This window comes from Dermacentor andersoni, chromosome 9 (assembly GCF_023375885.2).
Source record: "Dermacentor andersoni chromosome 9, qqDerAnde1_hic_scaffold, whole genome shotgun sequence".
NCBI lineage: Eukaryota > Metazoa > Arthropoda > Arachnida > Ixodida > Ixodidae > Dermacentor > Dermacentor andersoni.
The window spans coordinates 19799531-19827000 of NC_092822.1; the positions used below are offsets into that span (position 1 = coordinate 19799531).

Below are 27470 nucleotides of genomic sequence, written 5' to 3' on the forward strand. Positions count from 1 at the left end.
CCCGGCCCACACAACAAACTATCCCGAGCGCAGGCTACAACTTTCCGCATGCTACAAACCAATACTTACCCCTCGTTACAACTTTACAACAAGATCTACCCAGACATTTACCCCAATCCCACGTGCCATATCTGCAAGGCACAGCCAGCCACACTTCCACACATGCTTTGGGACTGTACACACCAATACCCCGACACTAACCCCACGACCCTCTCGTCGAGATGGCACGCTGCCCTGCGTAGCCCCAACCTTGACGACCAACTCTGGGCGACCCAGCAGGCCTGCGAGGCGGCGAAGAGGCAACACCTCGACGTCCCCACGTGGGAGGCCTAGGCCCAGCCACCATCTCTTGCTGGTTTCAATAAAGTTTATTCAGTCAGTCATGAGCGGGGGTGACAGTGGCTGCGACGTATGCAGGGGAAAGGGGCATAAAGGTTCCACAACAATTACTTATTATTACAAAAAAAAAAAAGAAAAGCGAGTCGAACTGTCGACGCTAAAGAAGACAAGGTCGACGTACACGGTGGTTCAAGTGATTCGATGAATAAGTGTTGATTATACCACTCTGTCGCTCTGTTGTGTCTTTTGCATGTTCATTTCCGCTAATGTCGTATCTCATGTCACGCACTACGTCGACCTTGTCTTCTGTAGCTTTGACCGTAATATTTTTTTAAGTGGTTACAAGATATGTCCTAGATACGCCAAACCCATGTGAAGCCATTAAAGAAGACCTTGTGTTTAAAAGAACGCAAACTTGACGCGCTCGGCGAAAGCGTGGGGCATGCAGGAACATCCGGGATATCCCGCAAGCACGTGTAAGTTGGAGCATACACGGCAGATGGCGTTAGTGTAATATAGCACACTCTGTTAGACCTGGGTGTTTAGAGCTAATTATACTTTCTTGACAATATACGTAGCTGCTTACTATTGCTGCGTGTTCTCGGCACGGAGGCGCATGATTTGATACCTTTTTCGTGGTCGTGCCCCATCTACAAGTCACCCAATCGATGTTTTTTTTTTATTATGGAAGTGGCTACTGGATAGCAAGATACAAACTCGTGCGAAGTTAGTGAAGAATAAGAAATACCATTTAAGACTACTAACTTAACAAACTTAAAAAATAATGCGCAACGGCACAGGAACCCCTGAGCCACAAACACGAAGATCAGACAAAATTATGTAGTAACCATCATTACTCCCTACTGAGATGTGGGCAAGGAGCGGAGGCATCCCGCAATGCCTGCACGGCATCGCCCCTTTCACAGCCGCTCTTGCAATGTTCGAAGAAAACTCCATGGAACTGGGGGCTTAGGTCGTGGAATTGCTTCCATTAGGGCAAGAAGAAAGGTTGTGGGCATAGTAACGAATTTCAATTTGTCTGTATACAAGCGCTTTTTGGAAACGTGGACAGCCGCAGCAGCGTTGCCACCACTGTCACTCACGTCTATGCCTCCTGTATTATGCAACTGGTTTTACAGACAAGCTAAAATCTGTCCACGTCACCTTTTGGTGGGCACCTGAACCAACTTAGTTTTACTGTTTAAGAAACCGTAGTGATTGGCCTCGACATTTCTTGTTTGACCTGCCCATCACTTCGAGCCTCCGTATTCCTATGAACTAGTCTAGTAGTGTTTTAGTTGCAGTTTGCCGATTACTCAAGCTTTATTGTTCTGATGCACTAATAGGAAACAGTATATATGCAACCTGAACAAACTTAGTTTTACTGTTTAAGAAACCGTAGTGATTGGCCTCGACAACGTTTCTTGTTTGACCACTGCCCATCACTTCAAGCCTCCGTATTCCTATGAACTAGTCTCGTAGTGTTTTAGTTGCAGTTTGACGATTACTCAAGCTTTATTGTTCTGATGCACTAATAGGAAACAGTATATATGCAACATGCTAGCAAGCACTCTTTGCAGGGTGCCAATTATGGGCTCGTGGTTTGCAACGCACAAGGTTCACTCAAGGCCTTGCTACGGTTGCAGAATTTAGACAGGTCTTCCTTTAGACGGGTCAATGGCTTCTGCATTAATACTGAGACCAGTGCACATAGCACAAAGCCATGGTCGGTTACATGATAATATTTTGTAGTTCTGTGAATACTACCACAAGTCCGCCGGACTATGCTAAACAAGTGGCCAACTCCTTACTTCCGAGAAATATTCTTGCAAGCACTAGCTTGCCTAGGTACATAGCTTGTGTACTGCACCGTTAATATGTTGACTGAGAGAACTTCAGAACGCATTACCATTCCACTCTGATGACATGCACAGCAGATCACGGCGACAGGCTGTATCAATAAGCTAGGACACTTTTGGGTAACACCAAAACGTGTTTATTGACTAGGTAGCAATATGAAAAACAATGTTACATTTGGTAGTCAGTATTTTTAATAGAAAATACACACCTGCTATTCGAAAAGACAGGCACGAGCAACACCCCACATTTATGTAAATAAAATATTCTGTTGACTAACACAATGACTGCGCATGAACACGGGCACACTCAGATTCAAGAAAGGTGCAGAATCTGCCTTCTGCATGCAGCAATTCATGAGAAAAAGGCATGGCGATGTAGTGTATCCCAGCATGGTAGGTCTTATGTGCCCACAGCAGCCAATAACAAACGCTATGATTTACTTGAATGACAGGCACCTTGGGTGCTGCTGAGTAGGCATTTAAGAATGTGCATATAAACAATTTTCTTTTGCATATATAGTATGTATATAAGAAACAAGTACAGCAGAACACATGCCTCAATTTTTCTTTTTCCAGGCAGAATAGCTGTTTTAACTTTTGCAATCTATATAAATTTGCTATGCAAAAAAATGGCAAAGTTTGGGAAGGTAGAGTCAATAGTTCGAGCTCACGATTGATTGGCCCCATATCAACATGTTCATGTACAAGATTCTCATGCTAGTCACCAATTGTTAAGACAAAATCCAAATCTCTGCAAAATGTATAGTTTTCATCTTTGCCAACTAAAAAAAAAAAACTCTTCCATATTTATGAAACATCCTTTGTAAATCAAAAATTCTTTGGCTAAAATTATTGATCTTATACAAGGATACAAAAAAAAAAAGGCAAAGTTATATAGAACAAATGAATGCTCTGTGGTAGGGAACATATTTGACAAGTATTATGCCATAGAAAAAGTATTTTTTGTTAAAAGCTTGCAAAACATTGAAGCTGCTGTACATGAGCATTTGCAAAAATGTAGAACAAGAGCAACTCTAAAAGTGTACGGCTTCTAGACAGCTGCATTGAGCATGCTAAATATTTCTTTGAAAAGGTAGCTGCTATGTACAGTGCTATACGACATATCAGTTCCATAACAATTCCAGTTCATTTATACTTGCACAGGTAAGACTAGAACATGTAATATAAATGCTGTATAAACACCAACAACTGCATAATTTGGCACTTCAAACATGTGTTTTCATAAAAGCCACAATGACAACTGCAAGCGGCATAACAGACTATACATTACACTCTGCAGTATATAGGAATGCTCAAGGCAAAAAGAATGACTTATTCATCACAGCAAAGTTCAGTTTAGGAGGAGAGTGGCAGCTCATAGCCCAGTAGGCCTGGTTCAAGCTCTGAATAGTCAAGGCCGCTGATAACTGGCTTTATGAAAGGCTTATGAAGAAGTGAATTAGGCATATAGAGTCCATGAAAAGCTAAGAACTCCCACTTGTAAAATGTACACCATGTCAGTTCCTACAGGTGCAACACTTGCCAACTGGCCGCCACATCGTTCGGCCTCTATAAATGTCAACGGGAGGATGTATGAATATATGGCGCAATCTATATAAAATATTGCTCTTAGTGAACTTTCTTTTCATATGTTCCCCTCAGTTGAGAAAAAGTATAATGAGCATTGTGTTCCTCTAAAAGCCATAGAAATGTTAGCGTTAAATGCATGTAAATGTGCAGAAAAAAATGCGTCGAAATTTCCATCACAACCACTATTCACTGTGAGGCACTGAAAAAAAATTCCAGTGAAAAGGTTCATTTGTAGTCCGAATCAAAATCCTGGGCACAGTAATAATTGCGTAGCTATTTCTAGTTAGTAATGCCCCTTCTATAATAACCTTGTAAATGTTTCGTTCAGGCATTAAGCTTTATAGGCGAATGCTAGATCCCATTTATGCTGAAAACACGATCTGTATCGAGAAATAGTTTGAACTGCTACATCACTAACATTTCAACCAATTTAAATACGAAGCCTATCTGTGAAAGGAACGACCTTTCTCAACATTTGCCCGTCACACAGGCTGCAACAGCAGATCAAGAAATGATATGGCAAACAAATGTGCTCTTTTTTCCTCCATACTATTAGTACACAAGCAGAAATTGCTGACAGAACTTGACATACTGTTATGTGCAAAGAATTATGGCAACATCAAATTATACTCAAACACTCCGGATGTCTAATATGCCTCTGATAGTTACCAAAGAATCCCAAGCATCTGTTCGCTCAACGATTCTACTGAAGCACATATGAGAACAACATTTGTCAGCTTCATGCTATGCACAATGCCAAACAGATTCACAGTGAAAACATGGCATATTGGCAAAGGAGGTGCCCCAACTGCATGGAAGAGACGAACACGGAAAACAATAACAATGGCAAATAAACAGTGTCGTGTTGGTCTCAGCCCCAATTCGCAGAATGGCGAGGACTTGAACCAAATGCAGCTGCTCACAAGTCGCAACTTGATAAATCACTGGACGACCCTTTCTTCGGATCGTGCTGGAACAAGCATCAGGAAAAGGGCCACAAAATAAACACTACAGCCCCGACAAGACCCAATGCCCCACCTACACCGACGTCCCACCAAAAATGCATTCGCTCCACAATCCTGGACAGGGAAACAGCTACGGCTGAAGCGATTAGCAAGGCCACCAGAAGCACACGGGCTGCTGACGGGGCCACTGAATCCCCCCTCCACACAAGATATCCAACAAGGTAGAATCCGACGTAACAACTGACACTCGTGTGTCCCGATGGGAAAGAGTCGAAGGCCCGCACCACATCTCTTGGAGGCCCACTGCAGACGTAGTCCGTAATGAGTGGTGAAGCCGTTGTCACCGTTGGAAGAACGGCAACCAGTGAAGCTGCTTGGAGATCCAGGAAGGGGAACAGCAGGCCAATTCATGCAGGTAAAAAACAACGTTTTGAGGCACTTCTCATATATGTTCTTATGACAGATTCATCAATTTGACAGTCTTATTGGGCAAGCTTCAGTACCAATATTGAGCCAAAAAAAAAAAAGTCAGAAAGCTCATGAAAGCTACAAGGTATTACCTATATGTTCCGACAAAACTTGCAGGAGGAATTTGTGCTATGAACATATCAATGGCAAATTACGAAATGATGCTAAAGAAGTTTTCATTTGTGGCCACCAATTTTAAAAGCATGTAAAGCACAAGTCTAGCGCAGTACAGAAGCAATCGCTCAAGAAATGCTTGCATTTCTTTTCATGTTCATAATCAGTCAAGCCGTCTACCAAGCAAAGAACTCAAAGTACATAGACAAACAGACTTTGTGAACTATACTAAAGTTGACTTTCTTTTTATAGCAGTCCTGTGGCAGAACAGGAGCATTGCAATTGCTTGAAAACTGCTCTTGTGAGACAATGCTCCAGCCTTCATCGAACTGCCTGGGGTTCACCATGTAAAGCAGTGTCATTCCATTACATTGCTACAATCTTCTTGTATTTCACCTGCTCATTGTTCTCACCTATGACGAGACTGGCAAGCAAAATTGTCCAGAGTGCTGAGCAACAAGAATCGGAACCCTCTTGGTAGTGCTAACAAAAGATCTAAAAAAATTCACAGTGCTATAGGAGAAAAAGATCAGTAAATGGGGTTTGCCATTATTTTCAAACATACAGGGAGTTAACTTCTGCTTGCACTGATGAAAGTCTTTTTCTAGCTGTTCCAAGCGCTTTTGTTCTAATGGAAGGCAGCATTATAAGATTAAATGTACATCAAAGTTAATCAATAGATGGATGTTTATGTTCATGATCAACGACAGTGAAATGCTCTCTGGCATTTCTGCTAAAATGCTCGGGAGAGTTGTATTTTTTTGCAATGTGCGCTGATGTACATATATGAAGCGCGATTTGTTCCACTTGATTCATCTGTACCTTCTATAATATTGTATCCGCTGCCATGTAATGTACCTTGGCCTTTGTAAAGCTGATATGGCAGCTTTTTACCCAGGAGTCCCTCCAGTGTATTTACTAGTAAATAAAAGTTAAACTGTATGCACTATCAGGATGGTTTGTACATGAACTGCCACAATGTAAGCCTGGATTAAAAGGATAGAAGTTTGCAACCGTCCTGTCCTTCTCATACCCCTCTATGTGCTATGTTTAACATTAAAGAGAAAGATGAGCTATGCTGTATTAGTAATATACTCTTCTATAATTCGAAAACACTGCTATTACCACGAGAGGAGGCTTGGTAAGACAGAAATCCAAAAACATTAAAGACGGGCGGTGCCACCACCATGACGTTCTCGAACATGGCGCGATGGATTTTGGCAGCAGTTGCTCGAGCCTTGTTCGTGTTAGAGGTAAGGAGAATGTATAGTCCACAAATGAACTCGGCAAGTTTGGAGTAGTTACTGCACAACAATGGTCCAAATAAGAGAAAAACACCATACTTTGAAGCCATATACCATAGTTGGGTTTTCGTTGAAAATTTGAGAAAGAAAAGGTGTGGGGGGGGGGGCTTGGCCTTCATTAAATTGTAAAATTAAAATTACATTCCGAGGTTCTCAACCACCTCATTATGTGGCATGCCGTAGTGTAGAACTGCTGAGTAATTTTGACCACCCAAGGTTCATTGCCATGCACCTAAATCTAAGCACCACAAGTGTTCTTGCATTTCGCCCCCATCGAAGTGCGGCCACCAAAGCCGCGATCAAACTCGCGGCCTCGTGCTGAGCAGCGCAACGCCATAGCCACAGGGATACCATGGTGCATAGTCACTCCCTTCTAGTAAATAAATTTCTTACTGCAAGGTTAACGAAGAATTAGTCTAAAGAATACGTCAGTCTAAACTAATTTAGTGTATTCTCTTTAGTGCCCCTTTAAAGCACGCTTTCGCGTTCGAGCTGAACATTCCAGTGCGTTCGAATTAATCGAATAATCGAATTAACCGAGTTTAAGAACAGGAGTCGATTGTGTGTGTGCGTATGTATATATCTGCCGGCAAGTCCTATGTAAACACACCCTGGCAAAGGAGGGTGGCATTCCGCTGGTTCCGGAAGACAGGCTTGCAGGCGTCCAGGAAGTAAGGGCGCTTCTCGGCGACGGCATCTTTCAACAGCTGCGTCACCGTGGTCACCAACAGGAGGCCCACCAGGTAGCGCCGCAGCAGACGCCCGCTCCAGAAGAAGCGGTCGCGCAGCGGAGCGCCGGTACGGCGGAACTCCAACACGAGCAGCAAGGCCAGCGGCACGGTGACCACGAAGATGACGAGGTCGCGGGTGCGAACGCTCTCGGACAGGAACGGAGACTGCAGGCTCGGATCGTCGCAGCGGAACGCGGGACGCCACATGCCGGGACTGGAGCCCACCTGCGTCGCCATTTCGAGGGCAAAGGAAACGCAGTTATTAAACACGCTACACACTCAACCATGCAAAACACAGTGTTGTACACGGGTCTTAAGGTGCACTAACGAGAATCCGGTCTTTAGGGAGGAATGGCTGATTAAGACGAAATGGAGGCCAGGCTTAGTTTTAACAAATTTTGCTGCCTTGCTTCTCTTTCTTTAACGCGTGCTTAGGTCGCCGATGTCTTAGGTCAACGATTTCGTATTTTCCCATTCGGCTGCTTTGAAACTTTACGAAGCTGCAATGTTGAACCTTCGCGCATTTTAGGAAGCAATGTACCCTTTAGTGCAAATTTAATGAAAATGTATTTCTGAATGAATATTTCCTCGTTAAACCGATTATCCCATTGGAGTTCATTTGAGATTCTTTTGTACATAGCTCTTTCTCTCTACCTCCCACACCAACCCCGATGGTAAATAAACTTTACTACTACGACTATTACTATTATATTGACGTTGCGCTGTTTCATTCTATTCGCTCTATGCAAGTTGTGCGTACTCAAAACCAGGCACTACATCGCTCAACGCGAAACAGCGACAGGAGCCTTTTGTCAGGCCTAGCAAGCTTTTGCCCTTTCTCCTGTATCTGTACTAGAAACAAACTTCGAACTCATTTAGTTTCCTTGGAAGAAAGGTGGCCGCGACGAACGGTTCGCCTGGCTCGCGTTCCCCTCACCTGGAAAGCCCCGGATATGGAGAGAATGACGTAGACGGCGAGAGCGGCCAGCAGAACCTCGGTGGCGAGCTCGACCAGGGTCCTGGCCGGAACGAGGGCGTTGAGGAAGACCACAAGGAGCGAGGCGACCGACCGGTGCGACTTCTTGGTGAGGCTGTCCTGCAGCGAGGAGCCATCGGTGAGCGCGGTCGCCTCGGCGCCGCTGCAGTTCCTGAGCAGCTCCTGGTCGGTCTTGTCGGCGGGGGCTTCGGGGTCCGCGGGGTTGGGCGTCACCGACATCTCCATGGAAACCGCTCACCTGCGCCAGTTAAACAAACCCGTGCGACACCGCGGTGAGTGAAGGACTAGGAGCGAGACAAAAGGCGAGATTCGACGAGAGAGAGTTTTAGCTCGTCTATAAACGTATTAACATTTGCCTAATGCCGGGCTACAGCAACAACGCCGAGTTTAACGAACAACTCTTAACAAGAAGGCACACAAAGCCGTTATGTACAGCGCGACCTGCCGTGTTCCACGTAACTGCGTTAAGGGTTAACCGCTTACAGCGTTGGTAGCGACGTATACGGTAACGTAGTTCATTAAAACTTCTTTTTGGGCGAGTTGGTACATACTTGACAAAAAAATTTTTAAAGCGCAAACACATGCAAGCACAAAGTAACAAGGATGAGACACAAGCGCTGACTGTCAACTGAATTTTATTGACGGAAGACGGATACCTTATATAAGGGGAAAGGCAGAAGTGAAGGGGGAAGGGAGTGATACAATCGGGGAAAATGACATTGCGCATCGATGAACGAACGTGCCGGCAGTCAACGGAATCAGGCGCCCAAAAAAAGAAAAAGAAAACTAGAACAAACTAGAAAAAGCTAAAAAAAAAGCGCTTGTGTCTCGTCCTTGTTACTTTGTGCTTGCATGTGTTTGCGCTGTAACAATTTTTATGTCGGTAACGTAGACTCCTTTCATCATTTTCCCTCGATGAAAGCACTGCCGCAAAGAAAAAAAAAAAAAATAAAGCCACACAACCAAAAAATATTTCAAACGCATTGTAGTTGGGCAAAGCGTCATGAGATTTTGCCACTAGCTTTGCTAATTCCATCCACGGCTCCGGTAATCTAAGCTTTCCGCCGTTTACCGACTGCCAGGTAACCGGAGCAAAGATAGTAACGACATCTCGTGAGGCTTTGTCCAACTACAATGCGTTTCAAATATGTTTTTTTTTTATTAATTGTGCGATGCGTGAGCGCGTTTGTCGTCAGAAAATCATAAAATGACTACGCTAACAAATACGTCGGCGCGAACGGTTTACACCAGCAGTTGAGTAGAACATGGCGAGTCACTGCAGTAATGCGAACAGATTATACACATTTTCGGAAATTACGTCTCTTGGAGAAAGAAAACAATATTAGGGATTACATTTACAAGGCTTTGTTAAAATAAAGGCCAGTAATGAGCCGCGACGTTTTTTTTTTTTTTTTACTTAAATACTGTCATCAAATAGTCATTTTTATCGAACGCTTCATTATTACCCTTACAAATCGTGAAGCAGGCCATGGTAAACAGTGCACGGCTGGTTAAATTCCGCACGATTTATAAGCTTAGACCTCGCTTACTTTCATCTCAACTAATACACCACACAAACCCAGCTTTTCCCGCCGTCATAACGAAGGTATTTCCTTCATGCGACGAGGCCTGCGTGTTCCTCGTATCGGCTCCACGTGTTCGCGCCGCTTTCACTGTGGCCGATTTAGAGATAACGCAAACAGCGCGACTTTCTCAAGTTCGATGCCTGTACCTCTCCCTCCCAGCTTTTCTCCTCGCTTCGGCTTTTTTTTTTTTTTTTTATGCGTACACCGCGAAGGGGAACGTTTCACACACCGCGAGACGACCATGAATGGAAACCGCCTTCCCAGCACCAACCGCGGCAAACGGTGAAGAGGCAAGAGAAGCCAGCGGCCCCGACCAAGGTCAGCGCAGCTTTTTAGCCGAACCGCCGCCGCCCCTGCAACACAAGCCAACGCGGGGAGGACGACGCTCAGAAACTGCAGTGGGACCGAGGCCCACGAAGGAACGATAACATTAAAGTAGGAATCGCCCGCTGTCCCCCGCTAATCTGCCTGTACTGGGGACCGCTTGGACGGAAGGATCGGGACTAGTGAAGGACGATGGGCGAGCTCTTCCCCTTCCCAAAAGAATGCTTAGTAAATGACGACCAGTCTAAATCGATTCACTCCAGGGAAAAATCTACCTCCCCGTTGCGAGGGGATCGTACCACGTGATGACATCACGCTTCCGTCGGGCGGCGATAAGGAAGCTAACTTGGAATGGGTGAACACACATTTAGAGGTAAAAATGTGGAACGGCAAGATGCAGAGTTTGGAGGAGGGGAGAGAGAGAGCATACTCCAGTACGTCTGAAGTCACGCGTAAATGTGCAAAACAATAGCATACACTAACGCAGGATTACCGCCGTACAGTGTATTCGTGTTCCGCCTCGCCACCGTCACGCTGCTTTATCGTCAAGTATGAAATAACTCACCTAAATCAAGGTTTGAATTCACGTATTAATGGCCAGCGCGCGTCCTCAAGAAACCCCACTTCTGCGGGCCCAGTGGCCCAGAGGGCACTTATTTTTTTTCCTCGGTAAAGTCACTTCGTAGCTAAAGGATGAACGACAAGTGAACTTATTTCCATTACTGTACAGCGCGCAAACTGGAAGGGACTCGAACAAAGAGGTGAAACAGTTCACTCGGGTGTTCGAGAAATTCACGTTTCCGTCACTGTTGCGACGCTTACAGCCACGTATCCGTAACCAACTAGCCCTACATATATAGCTGCGCTTGCTCAGTTGCTGGGACGGCCGACGAGACCCGCGGCTTCGGTTTCACTGCACCCAACTTCGGAGTACGGGAGTACAGAGGCCAGCAGCCCGCCTCCGCCGCATCAGCGTCTCTTCTAAAAGCCAGCCACGCTGACGAGGACGACGACAGCGTCGAGAATATAAATGCGCGAAATAAGAAGCGCGGCACCCCAAGCGGGGGAACGTTTCAACGGAAAAGCACTCAAGCACGCATTACGAGCGAGCCCGCCAGAGCCGTCCCGAACGCAGGTGCTCTATGGCGGTCAAAAGCGACGGTGACGTAAAACAAGCAAAAGAAAAAGAAGGCATCCAAGCCACGCAACACCGTCATCGCCGAACAACAAACGACTTCTCCGCCGTGCCGCTTAAATGCGTGCGCTACCTTCGAACGTCCGGCGCCCCCCACCACCACCTTCGCAAACAGGCGACCGGTGGTCATTCATTCGTGCGGCGCGTCGACGGTTAACGTACTCACCCTCGCAGCCGCCTTCTCGCCGTTACGTTGGGACTTGGTCAAACAAATATGTGCATCGACGACGTGGGCGCCACGCCAGCTGCACACCTAGGAGGCCGCTACATTCGGGGCACAAAGCCTACAAAGGGGGTCATCAAGCTTTGAGTATGCAAAGTCGCCTGGGGGGGGGGGGGGAGGCGATTTGGAAAACTGCGGGGTAAAAACAAGTCTGCTAAATACTCTTGGGTAGGTTGTGTAAATTTTTTTTTCGTTGATTTATTAGTGTAGATGTTCAGCAGTACACAAATCAGTATCAGCGTATAAATGTTTTTTTTTTTTTTTCATTTCATACGCTATTCCTTCATTTTCGGAATACGCGCGTCAAGTAGAAAAATGCGCAATTTCTTATCTGGTTTTCTACAGCCGTGTGATCTGTCTATGAATCGAACTGGCAGCATACGAGCGTGAACCTTCATCATACCACGGTGGAAGACGTTGTTTCGTGTAACACGCAAAGTGATGCTACACGCTGAATGTAGAAGTAACTGAACAGTCGCGCGTAAATACATTTAGATTTGGCCGGCTGAAGTAACTAAAATGAACTGCCTGCAATTACGATGAAAACTTGATGCCCGATGAAAAAAAAAAAAAACGCAAATACGCCTACAATGCCCGTACTTCTGTTGCAGTGTTTATTTCAGTCAGGGCGCAAGCTCCTCTATTTATCGAGGATTTCACACCACTACCAGACGCACCAGACAGTACAGTCGATGAGAGCGGGAGTCGAACCCACGACCTCGTGCTCGGCGGCAGGACGGCACTGAGACGGCAACGCCGCGTGTCTAGCAGCTTCATACCCCGCCCTCCCCGTCTGTTATTACTTCGCCACGCTCCGTTACGGCTTCTTCGAAATTCTGGACTCGAGCCAAGCAGCGAAGTGGGCGATGAGGAGGAAGGAGGGGTTGCATGGCTGTATGTATCGTCATCGCATAGTGCGACCATCTCTAACGTCAACTAGTACTGTGTAACTATTTACGTTCGTTAGCGAGAGCAGACTCGTCTTCCGCGTAACTATTTACGCTCGCTAAGGTTGCACCATCTCGTAAACGCGTTCCAGGAGTCGTTTGATACATAGCGGGCACCGTGCCAAGGAAGCATCGGCCATCCAACTCGCTTCACTGCTCCTTGGCGGCCTTCGTAGCTATCTTCGCTGAATCAGCCGGGGTTTTTGGAGAACAGTGCACCCCGGTCAGAGCAGCGCCGACTCAGAGTGACGGGATAGCTCGAACGATCGGGAGTGGAATGCGAAGAAATTACGTAGGGCTTCCCCCGTTTCCGAGAAGTGCACACGATGCCTATAATCGAACTAATCTATACGCAACGTCGAATGTGCACGGCAAATCCGACACGTGATAAACTGGTTTAATGAACAGCAGCAATTTGACAGGTGTTTCGTTCCCGATTTTTTTTGTACGTCGGAGCCACCCTGGTGCAGTCTTCCCCTTCAATCACTGGCACCGTGTTGCAGCTCGTACTGAACTCCACTGCAGGCTAACATCGCTTGCAAGAAACGCAGAATCGGTTGCCTGTTCCAAAGGGACGAGGGCTCGCCCGCTGCGCGCTATACTAACACTTCCGGGAAGAAAACGTCCATTCGGCGGGCGTCGAGCCATAATAGAGAAATGGCTGAATGAAGGCACCGGCTCCTTTTTCTGTTCTGGTTCACTGACGCGATCCTGAGCTTTCTGACTGGACGGTGTCGGCGAGATTAAGAATAGTTCTCGCGAGTATTTGAATACACTGGACGTTAGTTCCGAAAAGCAAAAAAAAAAAAAAAAAAACCACTTCCAGGGATTCCATCGCCCACACAGGACCCTTATGAAGAGAGGAAAAAAAAAAAAAAAACAGACACCGCTCGGTGCTCCGATGTGACAAATATTCGCGGAAGCGAGACAGATAGATTCCGGGAATATACAGTGCGTACCGCTCGGTGGCAGCAGCGAGCACTTTCGATTACGAGATCAGCGACGAGAAACGAAGTCCATCTTCTCCAAACTCAGAGAAGGCGTTTCATGAGCGGTTTAGTAAAGATCATACTCTTCTCTCGTATACGGCAGGAAACATTACGAATACGTTAACGGTCAAAATGTGTTTTTTTTTTTTTTTTCGGCGAAAGACTTTCTAGGTTGATGGTGAAGTTTGTGTCAGCGGACCTGACCGCCGGAGTGTCCGCCGAAGCGTCATCGCGCCATGTGAAGAGAGATTTAAGACAGATTAAAGAATTAAAATTATTGATAGTGACAGTGAATGATAACGTTATAATAGGGATTGGTAAAGGTTAATAATGACTAATAATGACTCCGAAATGACGAATATGTCTAACGACGGCTTGTAATGACTCCAGTTGATTAGAGATGACTAGAAATGCTTACTAGTGAGGAGTAATGACTAATAATGACTATGAAATGACGAATATGTCTAATGACAACTTGTAACGACAATTGATTAGAAATGACTAAAATGCTTAGTAATGACCAGCAATGACTAATAATGACTGAAATGACTTGTAAGAAGAGAAAGGCAAATGGTAAGAGGAGGAAGAGTAGGCCTTCGCCGTTCACCTCTTAGGAGAGATCTTAAGAGACCCTGTAATTTTTTTTATTTCTTCTTGCATACAGGCAAGACATTCCCGCACAAGGTGGAAAAGTGTCTGCTCATGCTCAGCTGCTGCCGCCTACTGAACCGCAGTGCGCAGCGGCCGCCAGGTAACCCTAGAGTTACTGTATATGCTACCTTTGGTAGTGTATGTATATGCTACCTTTGGTAGTATATACAGTAACTCTAGGTACTTCCTGTCGGTCCCTGCATGGGAGACGCCCGCTGCGAGCTGACGGACGTGCTGCAGGACCTTTATTAAAGTTTATCCAATCCAATCCGCGGCTGTGTGCGACGCAGCTGTAGTGGAGCTGCTGCTTTTTGTGGAAAAGCAGCCAACATCGCCAGAGTATGAAAACGAAACATGGCGCTGCGGACGCATCGGACACATCGTGAGCTTGAACGCTTGAAACGAACAGAACGATAGTGCGCGCACTGTACTTGATTTTCCATCATAAACGGGACGCGCTATCAACCTGCTCAGCCAGCTTTGGCTCCCAAACGATAGCTGAGTGGAATACAGCGGTGTTTTTCTTGAGCACAAGATCACGACCGCTGGTCTACTGAGTAGAACGGGCGCCAGTGACATGCAAACGCAGTCAAAGAACGCAAAGGATGAGTTGGTGCGTGACGAGATTAGGAAACGAAGGCAGAGATAAAAGAGGGGTCGGCTGGGCGCAAGATAGGAATAACTGGAACGCCTTGGCTTAGGCGTTCAGAGGACATAAAATTGGCTCATAATTATCTACGCCCCATCCTTATTAGGACAAAACCCAGAATGAGAGACTAATGGGGGAGGCATTGTCAAATAGAATAATTCTTGGAAGAATGATTACGGTCTAAGAAAAGAAAGAAAGAAAACTGATCTTATGAACTTCCACTGCGCCTAAATGAGGTCGACGCGGCGAAAAGCGCATTGTCACGGGAATTGACGTTGAGTGCGCGCTTACAGCTCATTGTTATACCGTTTCCCTTCAAACGAGACCCCGCGAGATCTGCTATTCAAGCGGTCAGCGGCTCTGTGCCGGGCTATAGAACAAACAACTACGGCAACAGCAGAACCATTCCCAGAATCCATATTGAGGGTTCGTTACCGCGCAACACAAGACAAGGACAAAAGAAGGTATAAAACGACGAGGTCGCGTGCTCCAAGCGCCTACTTCGTCGCTCGCGCTTACCCTTCGTCGCAAGGTCGTTACGACACGACTCTGCGGGGGCAATTTGACGACGCACGAAAATAACCGGACGTTAATTAAACTCTGTCGAAAGAAAAAGAAAAGAAACGAACTTCGCGCTCGCTGGCTGCACACATGTTTCGAAACATGCTTGGCCATGTTCTCAGACATGCATGGCAACGCGCCGCTGCTTGTTGGCATGATCATTCCACAAGGTGGTGGTGGTAACAACTTTATTGAGACTGTTCAGTTATGATCTGGCAGGCCCGAGTCCTAGAATGGCCCCTCACGAGGAGCGACCCTTTCGGCCCAGGCAACGAGGGCTTTTTGTACTTTTTCATCCAGCGTTCTGAGCAGCTCTTCCCACGTCTGTTGTGAGGGAGCTGGCAGGAGCGACCTGGGAGGGGGTAAGCCCTCGCACTCCCAAAGAATGTGATTTTGGGTAATCATTCCACATGCGAACTCGGCCGTTGCGTAGCCGTGAGCAAGCGTCGTCGTAGCCTCCGAGATCGGATGCGCGGCGAGACCACAGACTCCCGCCACTGTCCCCCCGCCCCAAAGAAAACTGACGCAAAGCGACCGAGTTTCCAAGTGCTTTTTATTCCAAAAAGGGAACGAGCCAGCTCATGCGCGAAGAAGCAGATGATCGGGGATGATAGCTATTGCTACATATGAAAACGACGAAGTGCTAGACAGTTCTCCGGAGCTGCGATCGTACAGCTACCATGGGAAGCATAGGTGGTGTTTAAAACGTGAAGGCCATGACGTGTTTCCGGCTTCGGATTTCCGGCTTGTGACGTGCTTCCGGCACATGCAGCTTACAAAAGCATAGCCTCCGAAATTTGTTTATGTTACTCCGAGAGTACCGTCGCTGGGGCCCCAAAATAAGCAGCTGCATAAATCGCAAGACGATGAGGAGAGCATAAATTTGTCCAATATCCGCGCTTGTAGCTTCGGAGGTTCTTCGTGTCGTTATTTATTGCGCTTTTCTCTTTCTAAATTCTGTCGTTCAAGCAATCATATGGCTTTCTAAACCCAGCAAGCTAATAAGTGTTTACGCACGCGCACTGTTGTTGCGAATAGTTGCATTTATAGCATAATATCGTGAATACGATTAACTTGCAAATGTCAAAATTTCGTTTCAGGTCAGAAAGACGTGCAGGCAATGGCATGCATACTACGCCCGTCATTCCCATGCTGACTGAATCCCGCCACTTGCAACCCCAGTGCGACAACAGAGTGCGGTCCTGTAATGTTTTGTAGGAATTAAACTATGGCAAAGGCAGCACCTTCGCCGCGCAGCTACCAACAAGAATCACTGGGGAGGAAGAAAATCGGGCGTTACAGCCATTCAACAATTCCATGGTAGCTGAACAACAGACGCGAAACAGTTTTTTTTTTTTTTCACATTGCAACGTATTAATGCACGGCCACGTGCAGCGGCCGTGCGTTGCTGGTGGAAGGCACTAAACCTTACCGCGACGTGGTCACGTGTTGGGCCGACTATTGGCTTCAAACGCGTCGCGGCGCAATGCTTCCTCCTATAGTTCTTTCCTCCCGCTATGAAACCGACATCGGCACGAATGTAGCACGAAGCGACAAATTCCAATAAGGGTTTCAGAAAAAGGCTTCACAGTTCCATGAAAATTACCCCTGATCCGCGGATCAAACACGGGACCAATCGACGCCTTCCCGGACGGTCACTCAACCATACGACTCAAGGAGGATATATACATTATATACAGAGTACCTGCGCATATAATTACATGCACAGGTACACTGAATATGAAAAATAAGTTCCGCGGAAGCCCGCTAGGTGGAGGAAGGATCTGTGTGTCCCTGTGCTTCGTCAGTGGGGGCGCGCGCAGTGGCGGGTTGCCGCGGCAGTGTGCGCTTTTCGAACACGTGACCCCCATTTCGGGCAAACAAAACGCTGCACAAAGGAGCTGTCGCACACCCAAAGCGTCACTCAGCATGCACCCTTATTTCTCGCCGGCCGCCATCTCGCTCTTCCATTGTCAGCGCCGACTTTACTATTTCGGTCGGGAGAAAAAAAAAAAAAGAAAAATCTTCCATCCGCTACATGTCACGACCATCGTACACGGGAGCACGTACATGCGAGTCGCGGGTCACAAGGCAAGAGCGGGCCACGGGTCTGGTTATATTCTTAGCAATAGAAGGCTTCTATTTCCGCAGTCGCCTGAAAAAAGAAAAGAAAGCGTTCGCCGCGCAGAACGCTCGCGCTTTTGGAAAGCGAGGGAACGTCAGCTGCCTCGAGGACGACGGCTACGTTCGCTCGCCATGGAATGCGTCTCCCGAGGAGCTCACGTGCGTGTCCCCCCCCTTCGCTGTCGCCTTCCGAAAGACGTCAACAACGGCATCCACGGGCTGCGCGCGCGGTGTTATGTAAACAAGCGGCCCGCGTGCGTAGTCGCGCTGAAGCGACGGAGCGCGAATAGCGCCCCAGCTGGAGGTTAGCGCATACACACATCGGCACACTCAGTGTTTGCACACATATATTTGGAATGTATTTGTGGGACGAAAGAAAGCACAACGATCTGGGCTGGCTGGCTGGCTGGATCCTGTACCTGACATGAAAGAGCACGGGGACGACGAGATGTGCACGGGATTCGTCAGCGCTATATACCACGTGCCGCTTGCTGAACGTGCGTATGTGAAGCTCCGTGAAGTAGTGACGTCACGAACACACGCTGGCGTTCCAGTTAAATTTCGTGAACGCACCAAGTTTTTTTTTTTTTTTTTTTCAGACTATACAGAAATTTAAAGAAAGAATGCTTCTGCAACAGAACATAATTCTTGTCCTGGAGTTGGATTACTCGAAGAAGCGGACATTACTCGCACGATGAATCGAAATATATAATCGACTATGTAATATTTAGTAATTGAGATTCTAAGTGATTGCAGCACATGTCAGTTAACGCACTGTAGCCGTTCAGTACGCAAAGCGTATCCACGTGAAACGAATTCCAAGGATGACGACGCCGCAGTTTCGAGATGGTATTGATTCCCGAAGTGTGCGATGAAATGCACTGGCTTCCCAGTTATTCTTGCGCTTCACTGCATTAAACGACACTTCGTGAATGAAGTAAGTGGGCCCACAGTGCACTTTTACCGCAAGTTTGATGGCGCATACCTCGAAACCAGCGACACCTTCAGAATTCGTTTTACGTGGTGATATGCTTTGCAGACTCACCGGCTACAATTCTTCAATTGCAATATGCGTCGTAAAGGAATTGCTAAAAAACCTTACTTAAATTTTGTTAGTCCATTTTGAATTTCAGTTGTTTAATTAATGTGCGCCTCTGAGCAATCAAAGAACACGATCGTGCTATCAACCACAGGCGACTTAAAACTTCTACAGAGGGGGAAAAAAAAGAAAGAAAAAATCTGCGGATCCCACGCACTGTGGGAATCGATGTAAGCGAAGCTTCTGCACTACCTGAAGGCAACAGATTTGAGTGCCCGGCTGTAGACATCCTGCACCTAACTTAGTGCATGTGAAAGTGCGATATAGACTAATGTCTTCTCTTTCTCTCTCACTCCCCCCCCCCCTCCCCGTCCCGACGTGCAGAGTAGCAAACTGGACTCTGGTTAATCTCCCTGCCTTTCCTTCCTTCCTCCCCCCCCCCCCCCCCTCTCTCTCTCTCTCTCTCTCTCTCTCTCTCTCTCTCTCTCTCTCGTATGCTCTTTGCTCTGATTGACGATAATTAGCGGTGATGTTGGCGGCGAATGTGTAATTTCTTCAGCGTTTAGTCCAACACGAGAGTGGTGATCTTATGTTAAACGTGCGCGCACCACTGCTGTTTGCGTAGTCCACAGAACACACAGGGAAACTTGTTCGCTCGAGGCGTTGTTGTGCGTCACTGTTCATATTCTTCAAGAGGTGTGAGCAGCATCGTTGCCTCACATAGTACATCGCATCGTGACAGAAGTGTTATTTAATTACTTCCATTAATTGAACTACTTTATTTGAATTATGGGGCCGTACATAATTCAATTAATATAATTTATGTATACATCTGTAGACATACATTCGTGGTATGTACCGCGTTTCGCTGCGGAGCGAAGACGCTCCTGTTCCGCGCGGCGCTACTTTTTTCGGGCCTGGGTGTCCTCGACGCTGAGCGCACGCTTTGGAGCCACCTTGCTGGCGCGTGTTTACGTGCTCCTCCCGCATACGTGGCCGGCACGCTGCTGAGGCGCCAGCTCAAAGCGCTCTCTTCAGGCTATGGACAATGGAAATGTTTACGCTATCACAGTCCAGCACGCGACCTCCACAGTCCCGGACCCGAATTTTTGTCGCAAAGGCAAGCACAGCGCGTGCAATACGCACACACTGTGAAACGCTACCGCGGCGGCGGCGCCGGTCGGGATACGTAGAGTTACTGTATATGCTACCACAGGTAGCAGAGTTGCGCGTCTGTTTTATCACGCCGCTAGCGCCTCTATTGGCAGAGCGTCATCACGTGGTAGTCAAGCAACCATGCATTGCGGAGAAGCAGATGCTCGGGCCAATTTTTGTATTTCCCGACGCCGCCGCTGCAGCGAACTGGATTGACACAAGTTATCGCCAGTCAAACTCAAAGCGAATCCGGCCGACCTTGGCGTTCGCTGTTCGCGTGCGGGCTAGCTGCGGAGAGCTAGCTATATAGCTATGTCAATGTAGCTATGTCAATCCCGTGAGAGAAAAACTTTCACTACACTCCCACAGAAGGTTACTTTTGGGATCCCTGCAGTGAAAAGGCACATAATGAAGTGGTACTTGCAGGTGTGGCTGATATCCAGTGTCGCTGATATCCAGTGCATGCTAGTAGGTGGGTACGCTTCTACAGCAAGTCTAATGGGGTACCAGTGTCGAAATACTAATGGTTGGTCATTGATTCACCAGTAATGTTTTAGACTGCCTACACGTTGAGAGCTTTGGCACATAAGCAGGTATCCCTAATGCAAAACCGAGTACCCATTATCCAGTGTTCAGTGCAGCGCCGGATTATGGGCCCAGTGTCGCGCGCTGGATGCTGGGCAGGCGCGGCGTACTCGGAGGCACTGGGTACTGGTGCGAAAAATAACTATAGCGCGTTAAATACGCGGTGCCTGGACACCATATATATTTTGTTGGAATACAAAAAGCAACAGAGAGCGATTTGGTGCAATAAAAAAAAGAAAAAAAAAGAAGCTCCGACCAGGATTCGATCGTCGGACCTACAGATCCCAAGCCCGGTACTTTACCACTGCGCCATGCCAAGATGAGAACATGACTGGATAATATGCCATGTCAACGATCGAGCAGCAGTTTTAGTTTCACAGAGATGTCTCGCTCAGTCATGGTAGGTGCGCTATCGCCCTGTATATAAAACTCACGCCTGTACCGCAAAGAAAATTTTGCTGTCCGTATTCAGTAGCATGCTCGGAAGTGCCACAACATCGATTTTCACTTGCGACTGGCATTTTAACTTTGAAAAAAGTCCTAAATGAACCGCCGACCCGGGACGCTGTATGGGCCGTTACTACTGATTTGAATAGCTGTTTCTTGTTGTTCACGCGAAGAATATGCAACGTTTTCTTAGTTCAGTGATGCCTTTCAGTCGACACGTCTGTCTAGTCATATATCTTCGTCAGAGAAGCGCAGGCTAGTGCCGGGAGCCTTCCGCGACAGCACATACATACCTGTGTTTATGACGCGTCACATCGGCGCTCATCGCTACTTGTGCTGGCACTGTAAACATGAAAAAATGGTTTATTTAAGAACACCGATGCGAAAGCTGAAAAATAGAGTGATTTATCCGTGTTAGACTTCTTGATTCCTGAGCCTAGGCGCGCCGAGAGCGTGCAGACGGACTCGGCGGATACGCTAGGCCTAAGCTTCGGTGGGGACCGATCTCGGCGTCTTTTTCTTGACGATCTTATGCAGTCAGCTGTTTCGATGCGCTTTGTTTGCGATTAGGCGGACAAGCAGTCCAAAAGCGATGCAAAACCACCAACTGTCGATCGACGATACGGTAGGCATGCCGCCTGCAAAAACGGAGTGCGGCTTCGCCGCATAGATTTGGTTGCTTCCCAGGCAAGATGGCGGACCTACGCGCAACTCTGCTACCTGTGGTAGCATTTACAGTAACTAGGGATGGATGGATGGATGTTATGAGCGTCCCCTTTGGAACGGGGCGGTGGCCTGCGCCACCAAGCTCTTGCTACTATGCTGCCTAATATCCTACCTAGGTTAACCAATGAAAAAACAAAAAAACCCCACTATGAACTACCACGTCCAAATTTTCTGATACCATATTGCGAACTGTGCTTTTGTACGTCTCCGTCTTGTCGTTTCCCTACTTTTCTTCCACCAATCCTCCAATCGCCTCTTACTGATGTCTATTGCGGACCTGTTTGCTTTACCACTGCTCCCGCTGAACCCAAGGGCTTCAAGGAGGCCAGTGGTGCCTAAATCGACCGCTGGATAGACGTCTTCACATTCTATTAAATATGCTCCGTCGTTTCCCTAGCTTTACCGCAGCAAGCACATGCTTCTTCCTTCTTATATCTCTCTTTATAGGTGCGTGTTCTAAGGCATCCCGATCTCGCTTCGAAAAGTAATGAGCTTCCCTTTGAGTTATCATAAATGGTTTCTTTCCTAATTTCGTTTTTTCCCCTTAAGTAGTTACTCATGGCAGGTTTCTTTTCCATTGCCGCCACCCATGAGATTAATTCAGCCTCTCTGACTTTCCGCTTGACCTTTGTTTCTGTGTTGCCCACCCCACAGGCCGCATACTTGCTGGTAAGCTTCCTAGTTCTTTTCCTCCACTGTGAATCAATGTTTTGCCTGTACAGATACCTGAACACTCTCCCAGCCCATTTACTTTCCTCCATATTCCTCAGCCGTTCTTCATACTCAATTTTACTGCGAGCTTCCCTCACTTCAAAACTAGTCCAGCCCATATCCCCTTGCACAGCTTCATTTGTAGTCTTCCCGTGAGCGCCCAATGCGAGGCGACCCACTGACCTTTGGTTCCCGTCGAGTCCTGATTGTACCCCTGATTTAAAGCAAACAACCGCATTTCCGAAATACGCGGAGACGAGCGGCATCTGGTGGTTTAGCGAGAAACCCAGCGGCGTGCGCAATTGCCTCCGAGACCACTACCCGCGCGCGTTACTCGTGGGGGTGATCACGGAGGCCATGCGTGCGCAAGCAGGATCACACCAGCAACAGCAGCAGCAATGCCCGGAAAGTCGGGAGAAGAGACGAAGAGAGCTTGGCTTCTGGTATAATGCATAAGACGGACGCATCAAAGTCCAAATAAGCTCTTATCTGACGCTGTAAAAGCGTGCGTGGTTGCGCAAGCTAGGACAGACACTAGCCAAATACTGATCGCCATTCGGTGAGGCGCAAAAGATGATGACCCTGGATCGCTAACGGAAACAGCATCAGAATGAGCATTTTTGGGGGCGCGCTGTTTAACGTTTCCTTGACTGCGATCGCCTGTTCTTCTGCCCCTTACAATATCGCGTCTGATTAGGCGGAGACGCGTTCAAGAACTACCGATGAAATCTTAGCTTCGAACCAACAGAAATCGCAGTCTGTTCGCATCTATAAGCACGGTTAGTTACGGCGACGAACCTTGGTTGCGTGACGTCGATGAATACAAGTGGACAGTAAGTACACTGGCAGTGACAAATGAATAAAGGTTTTCGCGCGTAAAAACGTTTGAGAGAACGCTGAATGCATCGCGGGTTATAGCGCACAATTATAGACGTATCGCACAGAATAGGCAGCTCCCTCAGGCTGCATTCTCGAGGATTCAGTCGAAATATAACAGGCGACGACGTTACAAGCCAAGCAGGTCGTTTAAATCACCGTGTCTAGCAATAAAAGCTCAGATCCCCAAGCCACTTCGGTTTCTCTTGCATTCTTAAAACGCGTGGTGCAGACACCTAGCGGGACCACTTGTGAAGACAGCTCGTAGGAATTAAAAGAAATGGAAAGAGTGCAAGGGCACGGCGCAAAGCGATCACATTAAAGCGTAGATGCGCCAAGAAAGAAAAAAAACATAAGACCGTGCAAGGTCGTCAACACCATCGCACCAACAAACCATTTCATCGCAAGGGTTCCTAGTAAAGCACCAGAGTGATGATTCTTTGGTCGTATGTTTTCACGCTGTTTAGCGCTCAGGAAGCGACAGAGCGTATTCATCCCGTATCTCTCCTCTCCCCTTTCTCTCTCTATACAACTTGCGCCTCCATGGCTCGCCCACTAATGGCTAGAACGCAGAGGGCAGGCGCCACCCGCAACACAACTCAAAAGAAACCGTCGACAAAGAAAAAAACAAGATGGCGGGGAGCACATCATTTTTTATGGATAAGACGGCCCCCAGAGAATCACAAAACGCACAAAGACCACGCAACGGCGGGCAGTTACGGAAAGAAAGAAAAAAACATCCAAGGAAAGTGAAAGGAGAGCAAAAATCCATCTGCCGAAACGTCCTTCGAAGCGAAAGCGGAGCAGGAGGGCAGCCCTACCCGCAGCTGAATAAAACACGATGGAGGGGAGGAGGTGTGCCAGCCAATGCCGCGGGGCAGCTCTCGCTGCCTCGAAATAGCCCCGCCGGCGCCCCCTCGACACTCCCCCTTCCCCCCCCCCTCTTGCTTATCCTCTTCTCCCAACACGCCCCTTTAGAATCTTTGCTGTAGTCTAGACGCCAGCCAACTCGCACGTATCAAAGGACAGTTTCAGAGGGGGGTACGCTAGCGCAAACAGAACGGCACAGTGCGAACGGATCAACGCTACGCCCTCCGCGCACCCACTAGACGCACACAGCGCGCGCGTACGTGGGGCGCATCACGGAGAAGCGAATTCAGGAGCGCCGCGTCTCGAATCGTGAGACAGCTTTAGAAGAGAGCATTAGCTTGTCCGCAAACGTATTAGAGCTTGCGCAACGCGGGGTTACGGAGAGGCCTACGGCAGCAACAACGCCGTTAACGACATCGTAAGGCGCAGAGTTTAACCGTAGAGCACACAATGCTAATACCGCACTCAGCCACCGTATGCTACTTAACTGCTGGTATAAAGCGTTGGTAGCGACATAATCGTTGACACGTTGTCCTTTTATGATTTTCTTCGACAACACCGACGCGACAATTTTTTTTTCAGAGACATTGTGGGTCGGCAAGGCGTCACATGGTGTCGCTACCAGCGCCTGCGGACAAGCTAAAGCTATCGTCTCCGTAAACGCATCACAGTTTACGGAATACCGAAGACGTCAACGGCAGCAGCAGCAATGATGGTAGCGCCATCTTCCGACGCTTCTGACGCTTTTTGACACGAGAAGTGGGCTGGCGACTTGCTGGTCACGCAGTTGCTTTTCTGAGGGGGGGGGGGGGGGGGGAAGGGGGGGCACGGTCGCTCAGGAGGCCAGTGTAGATAGTAATGAAGAAGGTCCCCTAGCGAAACCTCAGAACAACATCACCGTCAAGAACAGAAAAAGGAGGAAAACAAGAAAAAGAGCTCACCATGCAGGGTGGCAGAAGAAAGGAAAAGTGGACAGAGATTGAGCAGCAGTTAAATAGAGAATAAATACCGGTGTATGCAATTACAGAAACGCACCTTAGACTCGGAAGAGCCGCCAGTGATTGAGAATTATGTTTGGGAAGGGTGAAACAGAACTAAGTCGGAAAGAAAGGGAGGTGGAGTCCGAATGCTCATCCACCAAGGGGCCAAATAGAAAAACAGTAAATTCAAATTGTCAAGAGCATCTTTGGTAATCAGGTAGAACGAGTGGAAAGAAAACTTGGCTGGGCGTAACGTATCTGTGGACCGGAGGAAGAATCAAGCGTTAGTGGAATGCATAAGTGCTGATATTAAGGGTTTCGGGAATCATGCCGAAATTATGCAATTAGGTGACATGAATGTCCACATACAGGATCTAGACGGCTATAGACCAGAATACGCTAGCCTCGCACCCAGACTAACCGAACGCATACTCTCGCACCCGGATTGCCCGGTCGACCAGCGCCATATTGTACTGGGCTGCCAAAGTGTGTTCGCCGGCGACCAGTAGACATGGCAAGCGCTAGCTCTAGGATTCCAAAGTGCGGAAATGTGCCCGTTCACACGGATCCAAAGTACAAGAAGTCGTCTGGGCATCATTGCGTCGTGTTTGGATGCCAAAATAACCAGTGGAAAAGGAGCCGGTTGCTTAGCGCTGTTTGCGAAGAGCACAATACATGTAGGGAATCGTGCCGGTGCGGTGTTTTCAGCCTGCACCGATTTCCGTCCGCAACGAAGAATGACAAGCTGCGCCACCGGTGGATAGCTGCAGTGAGTAGGAAGTACTACCAACCCAGTGAAAATGCACGAGTGAGTATTCGATCTGTGTATATTTTGGTGCCACGTTCAACTTTGCGCCCTGCGAACGTAATATGTGTAACTCGCAGGTTTGCTCCGAGCACTTTCTGGACAAGTCTACAGAGCAGAATCCCGTGCCGGTGCTTCGCCTTGGGTGTAAAAAGAAGGCAAGCCTTTTCGTGTTTTCATTCAGGCAGAGCTCCCGACGGTTAAGCGGAACAGTTGAGTTTGCGGTTAGCGATACTTGCAGCTGGTGCACGGCATGACCATTAAGCGTGAACGACAAGTTGTAGGCAATAGTATGTTGCCCTGCTGGTGAGCGCTATTGCTAATGACAGTAAACCGAAGTCCGCTCGTCACGTAGCATGCGTCCACAAAAACGTAATCGACGACTGCTCGTCGCCGAAGGTGTTCTTGCAGCGCGCCTGTCTTTACGAGCTGGTGTTGCAGGTGTCATTCGTAACGAATTCATTTGAGCCTCCTGAGCATGCGTGCTGTTATGCGGGGCAAAGCGCAAAATTTTTCCGTTCATATGGCCAGGAAAATAAGGTGCTTAATTATTGTTGTTTTTTGTAACAAAATTTTGCTCGTTCTCACCAGTTTTTTTACTGTTTTTTCTAAGGGAGCGCCAACAATCCGATATGGCCTCGCACAAGCGAAACAGGTGACACCAGGTAGCTGCAGTTGGTGGGGCTAATTTTTTGGAATGCAGGTGGGGTTGTTGTCTTGTACCAAAGGGGTCTCTGATGATGTAGCTTTAAGTAGGGATGGTAATTTTATGTGCCCTGTCATGATTTGTGCGACTGTACAACACCTGCGTCTGTCATGCTAACCCTGTTAAACGGCCTTTGACTGCAGGTTTAGTGAGTGCAGGTTTAGCATCATATGCTGCTTGTTTGAGTGCTGTAGGCTTGTGTTCTGAATGTTGTACTCTTAAGTGGTTGCACGATACAATTGGCCTGGTGTATTTCGTAACAGTGATGGCATGGGAAACAACTACAGCCCTTCTTACTATAACATCTATTTTGTTTTCAATTTGCAGGTGGTGAAGGGCAGGCGTCTGCTAATCAGGCAGTCAAACGAGCTCGCCAGTTGGTTGCCAAACGCGGCCAACCCATTACTGACCTTGACAAACAAGACCAAACTGAAAGTGCAGAGGACAATGTTCTGCGTGCTTTAATAAAATATGGCACCAACACAGTGCAGTAAAATCCTTCACAGGTTACGTGCCAAAAAGCTCACACGTGTTCTAGCACATAGCGCGCGGTTTGTACAAACGTAATAGCGTACTTACCCGATATATTCGCTTCTGCAGTCTGCACAGCACTCAGTGTGGCCATTGCGGACTTGCATGAGGTCTTGAAGTTTGATTGAATCGAGACAGCGCAAATGACAGGTTAGAAAAAACGCGAAACACGCCTTCCGCCCAGCTAAAAAGCCCAAGTTTCGCTTTCGCGCCGGGTCGCATCTCCCAGCGTGGCAGCCCAGGCCTGCTACTTCGCGGCGCTTGGGATAGATGGCGCGACCGGCGCTCATCAATATGGCGGCGCGCTTAGAATTCACGGTGTTCTGGTGTATACCGACAACAACGGGAAGTCAATGCTAGATCTTTGTGAGCGACTTAACCTCGTTATCGTGAATACAGGGCCTAAGTGTGAAGGGCAAACCA

At 47.7% G+C, this 27470-nt stretch overlaps 1 protein-coding gene across 5 annotated transcripts in view; it reads right to left on the bottom strand.

The window, feature by feature from the left end:
* Nucleotides 1-2319: 2319 nt before the first annotated feature.
* LOC126527186 (phospholipid phosphatase homolog 1.2 homolog) overlaps nucleotides 2320-27470 on the bottom strand; it is an 81321-nt gene continuing 56170 nt past the window's right edge. For all 5 annotated transcript variants that reach the window (XM_055068603.2, XM_050174940.3, XM_050174941.3 and 2 more), the window contains exons 2-4: nucleotides 8308-8605; nucleotides 7250-7595; nucleotides 2320-5123 (exon numbers count right to left, since the gene is read on the bottom strand). In XM_055068603.2, the coding sequence (XP_054924578.1) occupies nucleotides 4771-5123; nucleotides 7250-7595; nucleotides 8308-8592 (984 nt within the window). In that variant the 5' untranslated portion in view covers nucleotides 8593-8605 and the 3' untranslated portion in view covers nucleotides 2320-4770. The remainder of the gene's footprint in view (nucleotides 5124-7249; nucleotides 7596-8307; nucleotides 8606-27470) is intronic.